This window comes from Scomber scombrus, chromosome 13, assembly GCF_963691925.1.
Source record: "Scomber scombrus chromosome 13, fScoSco1.1, whole genome shotgun sequence".
NCBI lineage: Eukaryota > Metazoa > Chordata > Actinopteri > Scombriformes > Scombridae > Scomber > Scomber scombrus.
Window position 1 is genome coordinate 21,779,965 of NC_084982.1, and position 22,520 is coordinate 21,802,484.

Below are 22,520 nucleotides of genomic sequence, written 5' to 3' on the forward strand. Positions count from 1 at the left end.
GAACAAAAACAAAAGAGGAGGAACAGAGAACCTAAAAGCAAAAGATAGGAATAAAAAGTGACAGTCAGTATATATTGGTTTATACTTACGTGTAACAATGCGGCGTGTGATTGGGGTTCCCTGCTCTTGGCCATTAACAACTGGCTGGACGCTGTAGGTGTACTCCACTCCCGGAGTCAGACCAGAAACGTAAATACTTCCTGAGTCAGAGGTCACATCCCTAGGGGCTTCTCCACCCTCACTGGGACGCACTGTCAACTGAGATTAATGCAAATAGATGAAGAAAAGGAGGGATACAGGAGGTTAAGGTCAGAGGTCAATGTTTTCCCAAGAACATGGAAACCAGCAGAACATTCTCATCTCTAGTGTGACATATTCTGACCAATCAGATCCGTCCCTGATGTCTGTAGCTCCAGTGTTAGTTAACTCTAAAGGGGCCTATCCTGAGGCAAGAATAACTGAGATGTGCTTTAAATAGCAAATAGAGAAATCATTTGCATGTAAGGGCAATCAAAGAATCCAGTAGCTGATTTTAAGAGAGAGAATGGTAAACACTGTCAGATTTATGAATGCGTGGGTTGCAGAATATAAAAAATCATGACTAGTGAGCACATTATACACTACCTCCTCATATCTTTAACTGTGCATGCTGTGTATAAGTAGTGAGCGTACCTTGTATCCAACGCGGGGTACTGGAGTCCAGGAGATAATAATGGAGGTGTCAGTCACATCAGTGCTGAAATGTGGAGCGTTGCCCATGGGTGGGTCTACAAACACAGAGAGTACACATGTATTTGGATCAGTTTTTGCATCATGATATGCAAGAAGATCTTTGAATTTGTACATGTATATGTGGGTGTTCAATTCACAAAATACTCAATACCATTACAAATATTTTAGGGATTTACTGTCAGATGTCAATAGCTGATTTGTACTTTGTCAAACAAAAACATTACCCCTTAACCATATGCAAAGTCCCCACAGTACTTAATACTCATTTGTTAAGGACTCAGACACTTACTAGTGCTAAACACAGTGGTCTCTCCTGCACTCAGTGTATTGTCTTGCTCTGCATGTAGAGTAACCGTGTACTCTGTATCAGGCTTCAGGTTGAGGATGGTGTACTCAGTAAGGCGGGCAGGCAGGCGCAGCTGCTTAGGGGTAGAGCCCTCAAGAGTGAGGAAGAGACGGTAGCCGGTGACTTTGGCACGGGGGGCAAACCACAGCATCACAGCACTGTCCTCAGTCACGTTCTTGAAGTGGATATCTGTGGGGGCATCAGGCTCTGAAAAAAAGAGATGTTCAACCCTGTTAGTGTTAAAAGTGAGGGATACATTAAGGTTTTTGGGACCATAGCAACAACTCTTTCAAAGCACGCTATACATTTCCAGATTACTGTCCTACGTTCCACACAGTTGCTATTTTCACAATGTCCACGTTTGCTCATGCAGGCTGGGGGGTGGTTTGTCATACTCACTTGTGGTTTGCTCCCCAATCAGTGGTAAACTTTCCTCTCCGTTGTGAATGGTGTAAACGTTGAAGCGGTAGAGTGTTCCAGGCTGTAGGTGTGTCACTTCAATGTAGGAGTTTTGGCCGACAGGCACAGTCATCTCTCTCTGGGGGGAACCAGACTCATCCACAGGGACCACCGTGACCCGGTAACCTGAGACTACGGTGGATGGGCCAGACCACGTCAGAACGATCTTTTTATCTGAAACCTCATAGAACTGCAGGTCTGTAGGAGAAACCACTTCCTCTGTGGACAGGGGGAAAAAAAGAAAATGCTTATTAAAATGTGAATTGTTTAATGTCCATATAGATGAAAGAAAATGACCAACATCTGCCCACATTTATTATTACGGATTTAAAACAAGAGATTCAGAGGATTGAAGTGACATTGTAAAGTAACTGTTTATCACAAGCCTTCATGTGCATGCTTGGATACATCTAATGCATGTGTATTAAAAGGTGCAGTGTGTAGGATTTAGTGGTATCTAGTGGAATCTACTATTCCCCCCAACCCTACCCTTCCAAGCATGTAGGGGAACTTACGGTGGCTGTGAAAACTTGTGAAAATGTGCAAGGCCCTATCTAGAGCCAGTATTTTGTTTGTATGTTCTAGGTTACTTGAAACATGGCGGTGCAACATGGCAGGCTCTTTGGAAGAGGACCTGCTCCCTATGTAGATATAAACAGCCCATTCTAAGCTAACGAAAACACTATGAGTGATTTTCAGGTGATTGTACACTAATTAACATACTTATGAATATTATATTTAATCTTTGCCAAGTCCGTTTTACTAGATGCCACCACTGCACCTTCAATGTGTTTCACTTGTTCTGACTTAAGGAAACATGCGTCTACTCAGATGCATGTTTCCTTATGTTCATGGAATAGCTTAGTGCGGAGTGAGTCTAAATCCCAACTGTGAATAGTTGGAATAGCTGGAATAAATCTCATGCAGCTGTTAGAAATAAACTTGAGAATGCATGTAGACAGTCAACATGTCATTTCTCAGAGAGGAAACGCAGCTCACCACAATATAAAATGTATGTTTAGATTAGAGCCTACTGTTTAGATTCTGTAAGAGCTGTTAAGTATCAGGATATGAATGCAAGATTTGTCAAACTGTATAAATCCTTTATGTTACAGAAATGCTGATGCCTTTTGTCACATTTAACAGACACTCCAATGGAAAAGTAATTAGGTCCTATTTGAAATATTATCTGCTAAACAAGGTTAGATACTGTATGTGGAAATTAAATTCAAACGTAGATAAAATAATTATGTGACCTCATTGATGTGTTTTTATCATTAAAACAGATTTAAAAATAGGTCGTCCTATAAACACTTTCATTTGTGCTTTTATGATATACCATCAAAGAAGGGTTATGTATACATAATATATCAGGTGCATGACCATGTTAACAGAATTTTTGCAAACAAGGTATCAAAGCATTACAAAGCATTATATTTTGGACAGACTGGATGGTAGAACTTTCATAAAAGAGAGTCCACAGAAAAATAAAAAGACATACTCGGCTTATGGAGGCAAACGGCAAAATGAGATAATATTATGGAGAGGAAACAGGGGATAAAATAAAAAAAAATCCCAAAAGAAAATAATTAATCAAGTCGTCAAGATGACTAGATGAATGGGGATGTCTTGACTGTGCATGACCCTTTCGTCATTACAAACGATTCAGGCCAGGTTTCAGACTTTGTCCATTTGCCATTTGTACATCTGCCACAGCAGAGGGAGATTCACTTGTCTATTGAAAGATGGCAGCACACACACACTCTCAACTAGGTCATGTCTCTTTATTCCATCACACACGCTGCACAAACAAGCACACACACTCACATATACACATTTCCAGCATCTGCGCAGCTCGGCCAACAGCATGTTGGACCTGGCAGACTGAAAAGTTTTACATAACTCCAGTCGAGCAGAATGAGAGCGCAACAGCTGTGAACTCAATGACTTCACTTTCCATTGGAAAACTCTTTTACTTCTAGTATTGGGAATTGGAAACTTCTACATTAAATCGCTAAATGGGCCACAAGATGATTTGCAGGTTGATTCTGGAGGGTGCCATTATGACAACAGTAATAAGTCAAATTCACATGATTCAACTAATAGTGCAGAACAGGGTGGACATATAATCAAGAGATGATATTAAAGGGTCAAAATTACTAAAAAAGGAAATTCTTGGTCAGTGCACACCACTCGTGGTGCTAACAGAACAAAGGGGATAGGATTTCCCATAGTTGATTAATCTCTACATATTTGAAAGCACCAACAACCTCTCCAGATACTATGGAAATGATTAGACCAAAGTGCCAACAGTTTTCTCTCAAGAAATATATTGTGGTCTTTTGGAAGTCACTTTTTCTACTGGGCCAAGACAATGTTTTGGCAAATATAAGCCCTTGACAGAACAGTGGTTCTCTAGAGACTGCATGAATACACAGACCAATGTTTGGAGACACACATGGAGACTGTTAGTGTGGGCTTAAAAGAAGAAAAAGACACATATATATAATGGATTGCTCCTCCAGGAATCCATCCAACTAGTCCAAAGACTTTTCCTTCTGGACAAGCTCTTTCTTTATCACCTGTCTTGCTCTCTCTCACACAGACTCAGAAACATACACTCACAGAAAAAACAACCTTTTACATAATCATTAGGTCATCTTTGTTGCACACATCGCAGTCATTTACCTGGCAGTGGATCTCCAGCGGTGTTGACCTGTACAAAGATAGGCTCACTCTCCAGGCTGTCCTCCACAGCGTAGATACTGATGTTGTACAATTTCCCAGGTCGCAGGTCACTCAGAGTCACAGATGTTGCTGTATCAGGCAGAGTCAGCTCTGTGCTTTCCCCTTCCACTGATGGTGTGTAGACAACGCGATAGCCTGCATGGAGTAAGCGACCATATATTAACAACAGAATGGTGATGGACTTTTGGCTGGGACTCATAATACTGTCAGCTCCATTTGCCATGACATACCAGTGATGGGAGCCAGTGGTTTTTCCCAGCTAATCAGTATTGAAGATTCTCCCACATCCTCCACTTCATGGTCAGTAGGCGCATCAGGTGCTTTGGAATAAATGGAGAGTAAGTAAGACAAGGAAAATAAAAACCTTTTCATTTTTACTGGATCGTTTGATTTGTAATCCCTGGCCCGAGTTCATTACTTTGCTTGTCCAAAACAGGTCCAAAACAGTATTTCAGTCTAGCAGCAGTAAGCCAGATGGGAAAATGAAATTAGAGAAAGCATGTGTTTTGTGTGCTCACCAGTGGTTTGTGAAGTAGAAAGAATGAGGTTGTCGTCCCCACTATCTGTAACCTCATAGACATTAACAGTGTACTTCCTCCCTGGCAGAAGCTCATTAATGTTCACTGAGGTAGCTGTACGCGGCAGGTCTGATAGGAGAAAAAAACATATAAATATCAACTTTATGCATTATTTAAAATTGAGTATATGCATCGGCACCCAAACAAAGCTTGAAGCAATTAGTGTGTATTTAATATACATTTAAACATTTCTAAAACAAAAAAATCTGTTGAATTAAGGCTTTCAAAATCTGAGAAATTATAGTGAATATCTTTTTTCAATTTAAATGCACCTCAGCTATTTTAATACATGTTTGCATATATGTGTGTCTATACATCTGCACTTACCAAGTACCAGGGGTTGTCCAGTGCCCTGTCCCAGCTCACTGAGCTCATACTCAACTCTGAAACCAGAGACCGTGTCGGAGGCAGAAACCCAGGAGATGACAAAGCTGCTTGAGGTAATTTCTGTCACAGACTCTGAGGTGTCGACCATAGGCGGAGGTGGGGTGGTCTCGCCTTGAGCTGTAGCCACTACAGAAGGGACAGAAAAAGAAAGAAGATGGAAAATACGAGAGTTGGCTCCTTGCAGCCTCTGAGATCAGAACTGGCAACACTGGCCAAGACACATGAAATAAAGATTTTATATCACTATGGGGAACTCCTGGTCAAATAAAAGGTTAATTTTAACATAAATAAAGGGCTCAAAAAATATTTTTTATTATATTGCAAACACATCTTCATATTTTGTACCTTGCACATGATGGAAAAGTTGGGTAGGATTAGATGCAGTGACATGCAGGAAAAAAAACCACCCACGCCTAAACTTGCTTCCACTTGGAAAGGGTGGTCAGATAAACAGGACATACTTAACACGCTGGGTTTAACAGTGTTGTGTCAACTAAGCAAGTAATGTTGACTCATTCAACTCACGTGATCCATAATTGGTGGTGAAGTCAAAGCGCGTGACCTCTCGGCGTCCAAAGCGCAGCACGCTGATCAGCTGTCCCTCGTAGGTAATGCCCGGCTTCAGACCAGAGATGGTGTAGGAGTTAAGATGACCAGGGATCATCACCTCCCTCCATGGGGTATTAGTATTTTTCTGTAAAATGTGATGATGGGATGTTAGAAAAATTACGTATGTCAGAGTTATTAAGGTTTGCATTGCTGTAGCTTTGATGTTCTTTAAGTAAACTCACCACTTTCCATTTGAGGACGTACTGGGTGATGTGAGCAGAGGAGGGGGCATTCCACTGAATGGGGTGGGAGTTGGGTTGGTTTCCTGTTTCTGATATGAGGACTTGGACGGGACGCTGACCACCTGAGACAAGAGGCAGAGGGGTGAGTAGATATAAGGAGCAAAGCTGATCAGACCAGACCAGACCAGGCCATGAGTTTCACAGTCTGTGAACACATCATCAAAACATGATTGTAGGCACAGATATCAGACAGGAAGAGGACTTTTTCAATGTTGTAGATGTCACATATCTTAATTAAATCTTAATATGACAAGAAGAAACAACATATAACATGGCTACACACAGCTCCTCTACAATCTTTTACATAACCACTATTTAGCAGTGAGTGTGCAGCAGAACACAGAAAGACTGAGGACAAACTAGCACACCCCTGTGAGATTCCTGCCCAGGTTTCAGCAAATGGAGCAGAGAAGACTTTTACTCTACTTTCTCTGCTTTTTAACCTTCTCCTCTCACCTTCCCTGCTCTTTTGCAATTCTTACTTTGCTGTAGGAGCAGTTCATTCCCAGAAGAGCAACACACTTTACAAATAACAGGCACAAATAATAGAATAACTATGCAGTGAAAATCAATCAATAATCTTAAATATAAGCTCCCTATATTAACCTCTCACAGTTTTCTGTGACAGACATAATCTGCCCTTCAATTTTGGAGCTCTAACCTCAGTTCAGATTTGTGTACTTTGGACACAACTGTAAACCTTAGTTTATTTTTAGAAAAAGCAAAATGAAATGCATAATGAAACTAAGTTCCATAATTATAAAGATAAGGAAACCTTAAAAATATGAATCAAACATGATAATAAAAACACTGGATCAAATATCAACACAAATTGTATTTACAATCTGATATGACCTTTTGTCAAATTTAACCTGAAACATAATGGAAATAGGCGTATAGCCTGAATGAATCAACAGGTGAAGATAAAAAGCATGCTGAAAAAACAGACATTGTTGGAGATAATGAACCTCCTCCAGTGTGAGAAAAACCCTTCTGACAACAACACAGCCAAACTGATAACAGGGAATATAATGGCATTTATTGTACTGGATAAGCCCTTCTCAGTCCTACAAACATGGGTTTGTGTGCCTAACTGAACTCACCGAACCTCGCTGCCACGCTGCCAAACAACTCTAAACAGCTGTCCCACGTCTGTGTAAGTCAGTTGATTGCTTTGAATACCTTGCAGCAGTTAGCTTTGTAACTGACAGGAGCTCAAATATGTGTTTTGTGTTATTACGACATCTGACAGCACACTGGATAGAGTTGATTGTTTTACACTGCAAAAGTGGTGCTCTGATGAGTATTTAAGGCTTTGCAGGTTAAACACAAAAGAAGAAAAAGCTGCAGTGTCTGTTCTTGTTTCGGAAATGAAAAAGAGGGTATCAAGTCATTTTTAATGTAAACACAAGTCATGTGGGGAGCAGACCCCTGACATAAGCTATGCTGATAGAAACTGGTAGCTTCTAAAAAGAACTGAGGTTTTCTAACCACTTTTCCAAATAGCAGACCTGTAATCAAAGTTTCTGAGCAAGTGGCTCGGTTAACCAGAAGTTGCTCGCAGATACGCAAACCTCAAAAACAATCTGGGACCAATTACTGGCTATTACAGACCCACAGGCCACTGGCGGGGGTAAGGGTTACATAGAATCAGATGTGGGGCGCGCATGAAAATGGATGCGCGCACTTGCAGTGAATATACAACATGCACACACACATTCTCCCAGAACTACATATGGATGTGTGTAACCTACAAGCACACACATGCATACACACATTCACCTTTGCTTTGAACGCATAGACACAACATTCATACTTGGTTCAGACAGATGCACCACAAAATGGTGATAAGGACGACAGTACAGGGATGTAATGTGGAGGGAACCTTCCTAACCATGAGAAATACCACTAAAGATTAAAATGCATCACAGACAAAGTGAGATAAACGCAGACAGCAGAAAAGAAAACAACACTTAAAAAAAGATGTTATCAGTATGGGACTGAATCTGAGACTAGTGAAAACCTTTTAAAAAAAATCCTGCACTTGGGTTTCCATTTTTACCTTTTATGGTGTTTTACTCAGTAAGCTAACTTGGAGTCTGGATCTGCCTCTTGCTGTCTGTAAATGTTAGCATGCTGCATTTTGTATTCCTAGGCACACAAGCATACACATACACACACGTAGCAACTTCACAGCTGGTTGCTATTATAGTCACTTACAGCCGAATAGTGCCCTACATTTTGACTCTCTCGTCAACCTGCTTAACACACAGCAAATGAGTAAGAATTCAAATGTTCCTTTACGTAAGACTTGTCAAACTTGAAGCTCTGTTTCCACTAGCAGAGCTACACTGCCTCTCTTGGGGCTGTAATGACATATTTATGCATGTTGTGGGAGATTTTAAGGGTCCTCTAAATAGCAAATACATACCACAAAAGCCCATCATGCATATGCACCATTATTTTTATGAAGAATTATGGGAAAATAGGGGGGGAAAAAAACATTACATGTTGCTTTATTTGGGGATGCCCTAACAAAAAAACAATAAGGGCTACAAAGACATACAAAAAGCTATAACTTGACTTAAGTAATCCTAACTGCAGAAAGAAAAGTGGCTGAAAGTTTGAACGAATTGGTCACTGTGTAGCCCTTTTGTAAATTGTAATGAGAAAGGAGGCGGAAGTATACAAAAGGCTCTGAGTGGACCCAGACCAACACAGGAGAGAACTTAAAGTCGAGACTAAACTGTGAGGAAGATTATGTTGTAAATGTTGGTGTGCAGTGAGGTTTCAAGTCAGCACGAATGAGGTAACATGACTATCATGGATACATAATGTTGTGTAATGAAGCTTGACTGCATGATCCTGGCTAAAGGCTAAACAGAAAATAAAACTCAAAGACATGATGAGGTTAGATTTGAAGTGATTTGCTAAAAATCCACAAAATTGAAAACCGATGTTAAACAGGCTTAAGAGATGTGCCTGTGCACGTGGTGTATGTGTGTGTGTGTGTGTGTGTGTGTGTGTGTGTGTGTGTGTGTGTGTGTGTGTGTGTGTGTGTGTGTGTGTGTGATAAGGGGGTTGTATGCACCGTAGTGTTTTGTACAGCTGTGGTAACAGCACAGGGGATGTACCACATGCTCGCAAGAACAAAGGCTGAGAGTCGGAGTGTATTTGTAAAAGAGGAAATCACACCCCCTCCCATCTCTGTCTGTTTTACATCAAAGTCAAGGGCCTCAGTTTAAAAGGCGACTTAAACAAACATTTTTCACATTAATTTGTAAGTTAGTTCTTTTTACTATCAGTGGTAGCATGGTATTGAACACATCCTTACTGAGGATTAAACATCTATTCATGATGGGGAAATCAAATCAGAAGCTTTTAATGCGTAAAATAACCCATGACATGAATGTCTGTTTCAGGCTAATGCAGCAAATTAAATAACAATAAAGAAAGCATACCTGATAAATGAAGCTCCATCATCACATTGACGCAAAAATCATATACAAATGCAATGCTGTCATAGAGCTGACTTGATGATTGATTTGCAACATTGCCCATCATAGCCTAACACCCTGACACCATCACATCATCCCATATCAGTGTATATTTAACATCTTACCAGGGTAGGACTGCTGGGGCTCGCAGCTAAGCTCTCCGATGCCGTTGCCATAGCAATAACACTTGTACATGATTCCATTGATGGCTTTATCCCAAGACTCTCCGATCTGATAGAAGGCTCGTGTCTCTGGCTCTTGGCACTGATCTGAGGACAGAGTCACAGAAAGCCAGGTAAGGCAACAGGTACACGTAAATATACTGAATTATCAAACCCATGGTTAAATATGTAGCTTGAGTGGAGATTATTCAATAAGTGGATGAGTAAAGTAGAAAGAAAAACATTCACAAATTTGGATCATTCATTCAAATATACTGTATGTTGATGTATTAGTCGAGACTGAGGAAACATTAAACAAATGCTAAGACATAAACCTGTAACCAGGTAAACTCACCAATGGCATCACACTTCCAGCGGCCACGGCCGTGTCCAAAGCAGGTGCAGTTCATCGTGTAGCCTTCTTCATGTTGTTTGGTGAAGGTTTGGTTCACCTCGTAGGTCAGACCATCCACAATACACTGGTCTGCAACAGACAGAGAAACAAATACGGATATAGGAAGACATGCAAAGACATGGAGGAGCAAAATACAAAATAAAACTTCTTTTTTAAGTATCTCACTGCTTTTGCACATTTTTTCTGCTGAACAGTCTTTTTATTGTGTGTGTGTGTGTGTGTGTGTGTGTGTGTGTGTGTGTGTGTGTGTGTGTGTGTGTGTGTGTGTGTGTGTGTGTGTGTGTGTGTGTGTGTGTGTGTGTGTGTGTGCATGTGTGTGCGGTGCAGGTGCAAAGGGAGGCCCACAAAGCACAGGTGTGCAGGCTCATCTTAACCTCTTGGCAGGTGAGTGATTATATAACACATGACCTTTCACCTCTTCAGTCAGAGAAGTCTAATATTACTCTCTAATTACAACAACACACACAGCAGGCGCATCGCAGCTGCAGGTGTTATGGCTGCTGCGATACCTGCACTTTCACAGAAACATGATTCCACCTCCCACTTTCTCCTTAGGTGGTCATTGAGGAAACAAAACTGAGTTCCCCATATTTGAAAACCTACATTACTGGTCAAGATTGATTTAACGGCGATCCAGCCAATCACAGTCAGTTGACCAACAGGCCCAAAACAGTGCTTCATCTGGCTGTGATAACATATTAGGGATTAACAGATCAGAGGTATGAAACGGCTATTTAATGCCCTTCTTTATTTCAGGCACTGGTTTTGAGTAGATTATTGTTCTTGTAATGTGAAAGCTGCTGTGTTCTTGCCAGTTTCACCCACTAACACTGGCTTTGAGTAATACGTATGGTCAAGTTGGACAAAGTATCTAAGTTTTCACCTTGTTGTGTATCATGGAAGAAATTAGAAAAAAAAAGAATTTAAGTCTTTTTTATGAAAAGCCTCTAAAAAAAGACACTAAAAAGCCTAAAGTCAATACTTACTACTATGATATTGTGAATGCTGGTAAAGGGCTTGGTGCTACAACATACATTGAACTCTGTATTATTTGCATATGGTCGTGAATGGCATTCATTTTGATTTGGTGTGCTGTGGAGTCTAGACCATGGGCTGAGGGCAAGGAAGGTTGCAGTGTGCTTGTCCCACCCCTACAATCCCCACACTTTAAAATCACTGTACCACTCCTGACACACAGACATAAACAGTTCCACCTCAGCAACTCTCATTCACCTATTCTTCCTCTTTGCAACCCATTTTTCTCTTTCGCCTACATACACACGTGTACACACACACAAATACCTTTAAGCTGGGAGTAGGCAACGCAGCTCCATTCTCCTCGCCCATTGCCAACACAGGTACACCTCATCATGTGACCCAAAACCTCGTGGCGTTTGTCCCACTGGTCTCCAATGCGGTACATCACCCCTTCGCTGGTGGTACATACTTCTTCATGGGCTAGAACACACAAGGCAAAGCCGATTACTAAGAGTGTCAGGATCCTGATTCACTCTGACAACAGGAGCAACACATTTCATTTCTGTTTGTGTTTAATTATGCTGAAGTGCTGGATACATTTTTCTAAAAAGTTTGGACTTTTGGGGAAAAACATTAAAACTTTAGTTGAAAACACAAAACAATATTCACCACTCAAAATAATCAGACGCTCAAGCTCACATCATAACACATCGTACACGCCTAAAAGCAGTGCATACCAGCATCAAGATAAAAGCAGACACTAACACACTATAATGAATGATCACCCTTCCAGATCCCTGATTCTACCCTACACTTATAAGGCTGTAGAGGATACAACCACCAGTGAACATCTGTGTCGATAGGAAAGAAAATTTCCCTGGATGTAAAGCCAGAAACAGCTGTCAGATGCCCTTGTGTTGGGGAATGACTGTGTGTGTTCACCATGTGTTCTCCATTAATTAAAATTGAGTAGCTGTTATCAGAAAGGTAGAAAGTTTGTGTAGGTGGGTGGGACAAGCAGAGACCTGCATTTATGTGCGAGTATCTGTATGTGACAGAAACAATGTGCAGAAAGTTGCAGATTAAATGACTGATATGGCTCTAATGGAGGCGCTGTAGAGCAGGTAGAGGAGCAGACAAAACTGACATGCATGCATGCACATATATAGAGCCTACATATGAAAAGGAGGAGAAGCAGGAAGAGATACTGTAGAGGGCAGATCTGCTATCTTGGAGTCAAGCCAGGGCTGTTCTATGACAGGCAGAGTTTGGGCGGGAGCCAGGCCATCTGGTTCCTGGAAGTAAAGATCCTTGGGACTCTGTTTGGTAGCTTTGCAACATGGCTGTGGTGAAAATGATGAGACTCAAGATATCTAGGACACAGTGTAGGACAGTCAAGTGCCAGTTTAAGATATGCTCTGGTCAACTCCAGGGCTAAACCTTATTTAGACCTTCGAATTATCACAGCAAGGGCTGCTGAGCTTCAACATATTTTCATTGATAACAAGGTATAAAAGTAATTTAATAGAAAGTTTAAAATATGGATACATAGTTTCTTCCCCTTAAATGTTTATTGTGCTAATTTTCCCCCTACATATAAATAAAAAAGCATTACAGCCCAACGTTATGTGAAAAACATATGCGATTTCTGTTTCAGAGTGAATTTTCCCCTTTAATTACTGTACAGTGCTTCTCTTGTGCCCAGTATGGCATGTGTTCAATGTTCTTGACCACTTGTGATGAAGTTATTGGAGGTTATGTCTGGATGTGCTTTTACCCCGCCCTATAGCTTCAGGGTGATCTGCTTCCTTTTTACAGTATGAAATCATGTCTGTTTTCCAGACACGGAAAGCCCTTTAAACCTGCTTTAATCTGTTCCAGTTACAAAGGGTTATCTAGGGTCTGAATAAATTTGGCCTGGACTCAACCTTGTTGTGAGAACCCAAAATAAATATAGATTTAAGTCCCTGAAACTGGCTGGTTTGGACATTTCAGATAACATATGTGGGGGCCTTAACAATTTTCTCCAGGAAAAACTGATTTATCACTCAAACTGAGATACAGAGAAGATTAATCAAGAGATCTGATGCTGACATATTTGGCTGAATTTGAGAAATAGCTTTCTTGGTGCAAAACTGAAACCTTCCCTCTGATTTTGAAGAGGGATTTTGTTCATGTTTTGAGTTGTTTCAAGGTAGAGAGAAAACAGTGGATCTAATAATGTAAATGGGGCAGTTTGCATAAAAGAGGTGAACCCTGGATTTGGGCTGATGGCAGTAGACTTTTTCTCTACCATCCCAAGAGAACATGGCAGACACCACAACAGCCTTTCCAACCACCTATGTAGAAGAATGCCACAGGTGGAGGAGAAGTTTAATCGTCACCATTAACATCTCAACCACCATGTTTGTTTTGACAATCCTTGTGAAGTCATTAATGTCAATATCAAAGACCCCCTGGTGCACTAACTGCTGGACTTGTTTACCACAAACGACCTGCTCTAATAAAGGCATGCGTGCTGTCTTTTCCCTCTTTATGTGTTGACGGAGTGTTTTTAACAACAGGGTGTTGGCCCAAAGGTGGGTCACAGGACCAAAGAAGGCACATTAAGAATCCTAAAGAGAATTATACCATAAACAAAGCTGTAAAATGTGCACAATACTTGCTATGCATTTGCTAAGTGGATCATATAACGTATTAAGATTACTGTTCTGTAGGCTTATTGTGTTAGATGTGATCATATCAACTGAAAACATCTGCACACAGTTAAATCCATTGACTTCAGACTTCAAGACTTTAGCGAGATTCAAACATGTGAATTGCTTAGAGCATGCTCATTCTGCTTTGCCACACTACAAATGAGATAAACAGATAAAACAAAGTAATTTTTCTTAAGAGTTCAAAGACTCAGATAAGTCATGTAGATGTTTCCACTGTCTACCATCCACATTTTACAGTGTGCTGCCAAACAGATGAGACCATCTTCCATCTGTTTACTTTGAAGTCTAACAAAGAGTTTACCAGTAACTCAGAAGTTTTTTTTGCATAAATTGGAGCAATCCTTCCTTCCTGTTTGTGGATATTGTGTCATAGTGTCACTACATCTAACCACAATCAGATTATTTACACACCATTCAAAAACGTAATTCATGCAATGCCTGAGTTAAACTTCAGTGTTTCAAGCCATTTTCTAGCTTGGATTCCCCTTTGAAGACTTCCACAGTAAAGCCAAAGACTTGCATTTGTTAGGACCACTCAGTTGTGTTTACGTGAAGAGGCTTTGGCACCGCACCTACAAGAAACTCTGACTTACTATTAACAACAGATGTAATTATGTGGTTTCTATGTTAGATTACAATGACATAAACATGCATAGCTCTGATATCTACAGCAGTCCTGTAAATTTTCAGAGTTTGCATTCATCATTTTACAGCCTGTTGGCATCATCATTACCATTTCATTACTCCTTCACAAACACTAGTGCAGTGTCAATGACCCCCCAGTGTTTCACTGGCTTCAGCCCCTTTTGTTACTCATGGAGACCTAATTGACACCAATTCAACACAACACATTTCTTACAAGGCAAGTTTGGCTACGCTATAAATAAAGGTGTAAGAACTGTAAATTAGATTATGTCTGTGCCATCAGGCCTGACTCCATTTTAACATTACTTTGATAATAGCTTTCATGCAAATTAAGTCACTCATCAAATCTTTTCATTGTCAAAGAATGGTCTTAATTCAAAGGCCATGTCATCTCTCTCAGACTGGGCGGAGATACATTTGAATTAAGATTGGGAGGGACATTGCAATTAGCTGTGCTTATCACATTAGTTACCCCCATGACTAGTAAACTGCTGAGCTGATCCACATTTGGTCATTTTGCTGATGACATTTGGTTGATCCCACTGCCAATTTTTGAGAAATGTGTTTTATTCCAAAAAAAAGACATTTAAACGTTTTTGTTTTGTTTCAAATATACATTTTAATGACATTTTAAAATTAATCCTGAACAGCGTGGCCTAAAATGTCTTTCAGAACCACACACCCTGAAACAGCACCTCTATACTCAACATATGGACTCTGTTCGTCCCCCTCTCCATTACTCAGAGGAAAACAAACAGGAAGACACACACACACACACACACACACACTTACCAGCCATGGGACAGAACCCAAAACGCTGTTCCTCATCGAAGTTTGTTGTGGTGCCACACCACTTCATGCCGTCTCTACGTCCATCTGCTGTGCAGTCGGTGTAGTTTCGGCCATTGTAGAGGTAGGGGAACTGGCACAGGGCACCATTAGAATTACCGCCTCGGGTTGCCACAACCGCTATTGAAAACAAGATCAGTGTTCAAATATGTATAAACTCCATGCGTATATTTAAGATATACTTTGTATAAAACAAGTTAAGTTTAAGCCAAACATAATCCTAAATGTAAAATGTGATGTGGTTGTTTACTGTTGTTTTTATGGAAAAACTGACCAATTTATCTTGCTAAATAGGCTTTTACATTAGTGGTATACTTGGTCAATAATCATATAAACCAATGATAAGTGAGGTTTGACAATAAATAAAGGTTTTTATATTACCGATGACCCCTGTAGTAATGATGATAATAGGTCTGCGTGAGCATTTTGCGCTAACATTAGCTTTGCAGACGGAGACATCACAAAAATATGATAAGACATAATTAAAAGTTGAATTGGGAGATTTGCTATCGACCAGCTGTTGATCATTTACACTCAAATAACATTAACAAGTTAGGAACTTATTTTCAGACTTAGCTGCTAGCTAGCATTCCCGCATCAAGTGGAAGACTCACTCTCAGTCACCCACTCTCCATCATTTCCAACATCAAAATGATACAAAAATCAGTATTCAGAGAATATTAACCCCGCATTAACAGCCCATCATTTCAGTTTGTAGTTTGACAAACTACCATAAATAATATTAACAAGCTACAACTGACTCAGTTTTTTTTTTAAATTTTAAATCACACAGTTCGGCACAAATCGTCAGCTCACCGTTCTTCTCTGTACAGAAGGAATATTTCTCTTCGGTCTCAAAGTCGGAGGCGGTAGAACACCAGAGCTGTCCGTCACTGCGTCCATCAGAGGTGCAAGAGTGGTAGGTCTTTCCCTTGTAGACGAATGGGAACACACAGGGCTGACCACCGGAGTTGCCACCGTATACTGGAGCTGGTCCATCTAGAAAAAGACAGGAACATGCACGAACATAGTAAATATTACACGACTTATGACAACATAGGCACATTTTTGTCAATTATGGCCATTGTTGAAGACATCTGTAATTACCAGTGCTCTGGGATACTGAAGACAAAAGAACATCTCTTACCCCACTGTTCACAGCTGATTCCATTGCCCAGACAGGTACAGACCATCTGTTTGGTTCCCTGGGTCTTCATCCAGCGCTGGCCGATAAAGTAAGACAGTGCTGAATCTGACCGACAGGGTCCATCCTGGGGAACCTGAGACACAGTGGATGGCTGGTAGACCGCAGGCTGGATGTTAGTGACTACACGAGATCCAGTTCCTGAAATGAAATGTAAGATTAGGTTCAGAGGCAGCAATAATTTCGAAGAACACATAAAATCTCAATAAAATTCTCAAATGATTGAAAACAACACAGAGCATCTTTGAATATAAAAGTATAACTCAAAAATATCTATGCATTGCCTTGTTTTCATTTAGCCTGCAAGAGACCTTCGCTGGGAATGTCACATTCACAGAAAAAAATATGCTTTCCATTTCCGTTTTTTTTACTGTCCCTGAGTCACTATGAGCATGTGTTTCTGTCTGGCACCCAATAATCACTTCAAGCCACTTCAAGCACATATTTCCCCTATAACATTCCCTCGTCATTCCCCTAACTCCTGTCTCTCTTTCTCATGCGGTCAAGATCATGAGTTACAAGACACGTCTTTCTCACTTCATCACTTGGACACTTGGCACTTCACACCCCCCGCTTCTCCCAGCATCTGTCTCTGGTATACATTCTTCTCTCCGCACAGACAGCAGGACAAGGATGTTATCAGTTCTCACCTAGGCCAGTGGTGTGAAGTGAGGCATGTCGCTCACACTTCCATTCCCCACGGCCGTTCCCTGTGCACAGACACTGGAGCAGGTTGCCTCGGGCATCGCTCTTGGTCCAGGTATCTCCAATACGATAGGAGGTCAGAGTATCCTGGTCGTTGCAACGATCTAGGAGAGGAGGGAATAAGATGAATTCATTAGAAAGAGATCATGAAGTTTTTATTGTTTTGGTGGAAATTTTAAAGAAGGAAACATGTGGTGCTTGCATAAAAGTCTGCAGTGATTGTTTGGGGAATGATTCCTCTTGAATGCAAGCAGTTTGTGTTGAACACATGTGTGATAACAATCTCTTGATGACACTCACAAAAAAAACTCTAAGGCCACCCTGAAGCCATGCATGTGACAACTAGCCAATAGGGAATTGCATTCATTTTCATCTGTTACATCAGCTGGTCCCATTAAGGATGTAAGTAATGGTTCTCATTAGAACCACAACTAGCAAACACTTCCTCCACAGCCTGTTAAAGTCCTGCAACAAATCAGCCACACCTTGCCTTTAGACCTGGCAGTATAGGCTAGAGAGCATATATGTGTGGCATTCGATGAGGAGGATTATACTGATACGTGTGTAGACGCATGTGACTTGTTCAGTAACAGCCATGTTTCAGTTTGTTTGTTCTTGACAGGTAGAATTACATGTGTGCATTTGCAAGACAAAGAGTAAATGCTGGATTCATTCAAGTGACTCTAATCTGTCCAATGCAGGCAGAGTGACACAAACCAAATTAATCCACAAAAAGGAAATATGGAAAAATAAATCATAAGGAGGGGATGGATCAATGCAATAAATAAATACATAAATAAAGGGTTTCTTACTTCTGGAGGTACATGTGATGCGGCCACTTCCCTCTCCCAGACAGGTACAGTCCACCACCATCCATCCCTGGTACGGCTTCTCCCACGTCTCCCCAACAACATAGGATGTTCCCGCCGAGTTGTCATAGCAACGCTCAGCTGCAGGAAACAGACACTCACTGAACTACTTATGTTTACTAATCAATCCCCTGTATATCCCAAATTTTCAGCCAGTGACCCAACTGGGCAGATACAGTCATTTGTTAAGAGAGTGGCTGTTTGAATGACTCACAGACAGGCTTGCAGGTCCACTCTCCTTTGCTGTTACCCAGACAGACACACTCCAACATGTAGCCCCCTGTTTCATGGGGTCTCTGCCAGGTGTCACCTATCTTATATGAAGCCCCACCTTCATGACAGCGGTCTGGGTGGACAGAAGAGGGGAAAAAAGGATTAGTTTAGGGAATGAAGGCCAAAGAATATAAACAAAAGAAACACAGACTCAGACATTTTCTACCATTATTTTACCACTCACAGCTGCACAGCACAAGTCGTTAATCAGCCATGGAGAATATGGAGATTAACTAGTTTACTGGCATCAGTCTGGTAGGCCAGGGGATACACAGAAACACATGAGCTAGGATGTGTGGTCTGGGGTTGGAACAGTTAATGGCAGCAGCCAGCAGGGCAGCTCCTCCTAGAGTAGGCACACGAACACACCAACTTACTGCCAATGGTGCAGCTGATCTTGCCCCTCCCAGATCCAATACAGGTACAGTCCCAGATCATGCCATCCTTGGGTCTCTCATAGGTTTCTCCCACAGTATAGGACTGCTGGTTGATCTTATCAAAGCATGTCTCTTCTGCTACAGGGAGAAAACAAAAAGGAAAAGGATATGTGTGGTTTTGTTTAAGGAAGAGGGACAATATATTGGAAATGATACAAAGGAAGAATTTTATTACATTAAATCCTACACACAAACTAACCTTCAGGTTTGCTTTTACACTTGATACCAGCGACTCCGTGGCAGGTACAGACCAGAGTACTGCCCAAGTATGGACGGTCCCACTGGTCATTAAGGCCATAGAAATGACCGTTCTCTAAACAGCCATCTGGCAGGAGGGAGAAGGAGAGCACAGATTTTTTTTATGCTGTGAGTTTGACACAAACTGGAATAAAGCAGCAGGATATCAAATTAAAAAAACACCCACTCTGCTTGTTCCTACACCAAAACACATACAGCACAAGGAAAATGTGAGGGGGGAAAAAAAACACTCTCCACCCATACACACCCACAAACACTCTACCTGGTTACCAAGTCCTTTTACAAACCGGAAAACCAAATGCAGCTACTGGAAAAAATGGTCTAACTCAAACAATAAAAACACACGCCAGCCATTATCATTGCTTAAAAGACAAAAAGCAAATGAATCCCAAGTAAACGCTAATTTGGAATCAACATTTCATTGTAGTACAGGACTTCACTCTTGTCTGTGAAACTGTTAACTTGACTTCAAAGGGCCCCCAGCCTGAGTAATAAATCATTTGCACAGAGTGGAGAATAATATCCACTTCCCCCCCCCCTACCAGGCATGTTCTTTGTTCACATCTCAGGACTTCACTTGCCATCAACATCTCCTTTTCCCCCAAACGTTTATTCTATTCCTTTTTTAAGCTTCAATTGGAAACCAAGTGGGGTTTTTTTTCTTGCCTCCCTTTTTTTCTGTGCAGCTTTGATCCTTATAGTATTCACACAGATGAAACTGAGGAGAGCTGAAAAAATGTTGGAATGGAAACTACACCAACACTGCCCCTAAAATCCGAGATTACTTTTAAAAACTATGATTATGATTTCGTGATGTTTATAAGTCGGTTACACAATGAATCACCTAAACTCTGATGTTTCCAAACGTTTTACCACTCTGCTGTAGTTAGACTGTATCATATTACGCTGTATCCCATGGCAACAACAAAAAGTGGCAATTAACTCTTCAAAAAAACATTTTTCTAATTAACTGTTAAAACACCATAAAGCCCATCTGATGTCCAAGATTTGGAAACATTTCCCTCCTGCATGAAATCCATCTGATTTATAACTTTGAATAAAACAAACGTACCCTGAGATACTGAGGAGACGTGATGCTGCTGAGACTGTCGCCGATCCCTGTGCGTCCCTTTGGGCATGCAGTTCACCGCGCTCCCGATACAGAGCGCAACAAGCACCCTGGCTATGGTGCTGCCGGACATAGCCTCCTGTTAAATGCACTCAATCGATGCAAAGCGCGGTTACTACAGGTTCTCCTTGTGCAAAGTTAATTTTCTTCAGAGACGGAGAGAGGTCGGCTCCGGTGCAGATCTTAGCTCTTAATCAATGCCTCGTTCTTGATCTTCCCGTTCAGTCTGCTCCTCTCCAGTCTCTGGCCCCAGTGTGCAGGTTTACCAGTCTGTGGGAGTGATTTATCTGGGCATGGCTTACTTTGTGCCGGAGGAGGGAGGTGCAACAAAAGAGACAGACTACCCACGCAGCATGAAGTGAAGCAGACAAAGATGGTTTCACAAATTCCAAGTTGTAAACTCTGTTCTTACTTTGCCTTGTTTGAACAAATGTTATGTGAAAATTATATGGTAGTCCCATAAAGTAAAATACTTCCATGCAACTTGCTACACTAAGGTTAAGGAACTTTTAAACCATAAAAGCCATAACAGATTTTGACCCCCCCCCCCTACAACAATAATCAAACTGTTTATTTTAAAGTGATTTAATTTAAGGCCTCCTGGTTCTCCCTTGCTCTACCTAGAAATGTCACCAAAGGATACAATAAACAAACAACCTGTAACTTTACTGTTATCTTAGACATGGATTCAGTTTACCTACATTTTGTTCAAGAAAAATCTGGTGTGCATTAATATTGTGATTGTTTATGCAGAAAATGACCTAAAAGGACCTGTGAGTTCAGAATGGGTTTAGAGCTGCAATGATTCACATAAAGTCAATTAATCAGCAACTATTTTTTATAACTGATCAATTGATGAGTCATTTTTCAAGATACTGCTTAAATTTTCAGATTCCAGCTTCTTCAATACGAATATTTTTTTGTTTCTTTAGTCCTCTGTGATAGTTCATTGGATGTTTGGCTGTTGGTTGAGACAAAACAAAACATCTTAAGTTGCATCTTGGCCATTCAGAAATGGTTATCAAGAAAATAATCAAAAGTTGAAGCCCTAGTTATATGTCTTTCTTGTGTTTTCCTTTTTTCAAAGGTCAAATTTTTCACTGTTGATAGTTATCAGACCACACTGCACCACCACTGATGGTAATTCCCTAGATGTTAAAGACAAAGTAAAATGATTATCATTTTTAAAAAGCCTCTTTGTTTACCACTTTGTTTTCATACAATCATATCTGTGTCTTGGTTACTAACTTACATCATCCAGTCGCCTTTCATTACTGATCCATGCTCATTTAAGCAACAAATCTTGCTGGAGTTGATACTCTGCAGAATATTGGCCTATAGGTTTTACACAGCTGGGGTATGTGATCTGCAAGAATTAGGTCACATGGCGTCAGCGTCTGGAAAATCTCCAGTAGCCTTAAGTTTCAATGTCTGGAAAGCGTTTACATGTCCAAGGGTTTTATTAAAGTGATTCTTCTGTGATACAAAATTGTGTAATATGCCAAGTCAAGGGGCCACCCTTTTGTCACTCTTGCTGTCTTCCTCTCTCTTGCTTGCTCATCACTGTCCTTCCTGTTCAGTTATCATCTGTTGATTCCTCACTCCTTTGTATGCCAGATGCACTGGCTCATTTGCACTCTAGTTGTCCTGTTCAAGTTTTCAACACCATATTAAGCAAGAGGGCTGCTCCTCATCTGTTTTCATTATCAACCGCTTTGTTCTGTACTTCTAAGTGTTACTTGGTGATAAAGGCTTGTACAGTCCACATTTGTGCATTTCCACAGGTTGGAGTGCTATCTTTTTTATTTTTTATTTTTTTTTGGGGGGGGGGCTGTTTATGTCAGATAAGCATTTATGTTGTGTTTATCAGTTGGAATATTAAGGTTGAATTTTCTTTATAATATTTTGGTTGAACTTTATGTTGTAAATATTGTAAATAGTGACCACTAAATGAAACCTAATGCCTCTATTTTACTCAATCACTCATTTGTCTCCTATCTCTGGGGTTGTAACTTAAAATGTCTTCAGGCACCTTGCTTATAGTCAGTCCCTGAATGTCTTTCGACAAGTCAATATCATACAGTCAAACAAATCTGAAAACAAAACCCAAGAGAGGAAAAAAAACATACTGTATATTGTAGTGTTTCCAAAATATGTGATGTCATTAAAAACAGGGTTTTGTGTGACACATAAAAAATCATCTGATCTGATTTACAGTTTTGTTTTCTTTACCAATTGTCCAATCTAATAAAAAACAATTCTTTGTTTTTCTTTAGTAT

General features: G+C 40.6%; 1 protein-coding gene across 1 annotated transcript in view; it reads right to left on the minus strand.

Moving 5' to 3' along the window:
* fn1a (fibronectin 1a) overlaps positions 1-20,464 on the minus strand; it is a 34,008-nt gene extending 13,544 nt beyond the window's left edge. Inside the window, exons 1-22 of the mRNA XM_062431204.1 lie at positions 20,185-20,464; positions 19,054-19,179; positions 18,795-18,932; positions 18,359-18,490; positions 18,088-18,225; positions 17,221-17,379; positions 16,514-16,711; positions 16,183-16,365; positions 15,310-15,486; positions 11,477-11,632; positions 10,115-10,243; positions 9,724-9,867; positions 6,042-6,163; positions 5,776-5,944; positions 5,191-5,376; positions 4,804-4,932; positions 4,516-4,605; positions 4,226-4,420; positions 1,478-1,756; positions 1,022-1,285; positions 673-767; positions 90-258 (exon numbers count right to left, since the gene is read on the minus strand). Of these exons, the coding sequence (XP_062287188.1) occupies positions 90-258; positions 673-767; positions 1,022-1,285; positions 1,478-1,756; positions 4,226-4,420; positions 4,516-4,605; positions 4,804-4,932; positions 5,191-5,376; positions 5,776-5,944; positions 6,042-6,163; positions 9,724-9,867; positions 10,115-10,243; positions 11,477-11,632; positions 15,310-15,486; positions 16,183-16,365; positions 16,514-16,711; positions 17,221-17,379; positions 18,088-18,225; positions 18,359-18,490; positions 18,795-18,932; positions 19,054-19,179; positions 20,185-20,314 (3,508 nt within the window). The 5' untranslated portion in view covers positions 20,315-20,464. The remainder of the gene's footprint in view (positions 1-89; positions 259-672; positions 768-1,021; positions 1,286-1,477; positions 1,757-4,225; positions 4,421-4,515; positions 4,606-4,803; positions 4,933-5,190; positions 5,377-5,775; positions 5,945-6,041; positions 6,164-9,723; positions 9,868-10,114; positions 10,244-11,476; positions 11,633-15,309; positions 15,487-16,182; positions 16,366-16,513; positions 16,712-17,220; positions 17,380-18,087; positions 18,226-18,358; positions 18,491-18,794; positions 18,933-19,053; positions 19,180-20,184) is intronic.
* Between the last annotated feature and the right edge of the window lie 2,056 nt (positions 20,465-22,520).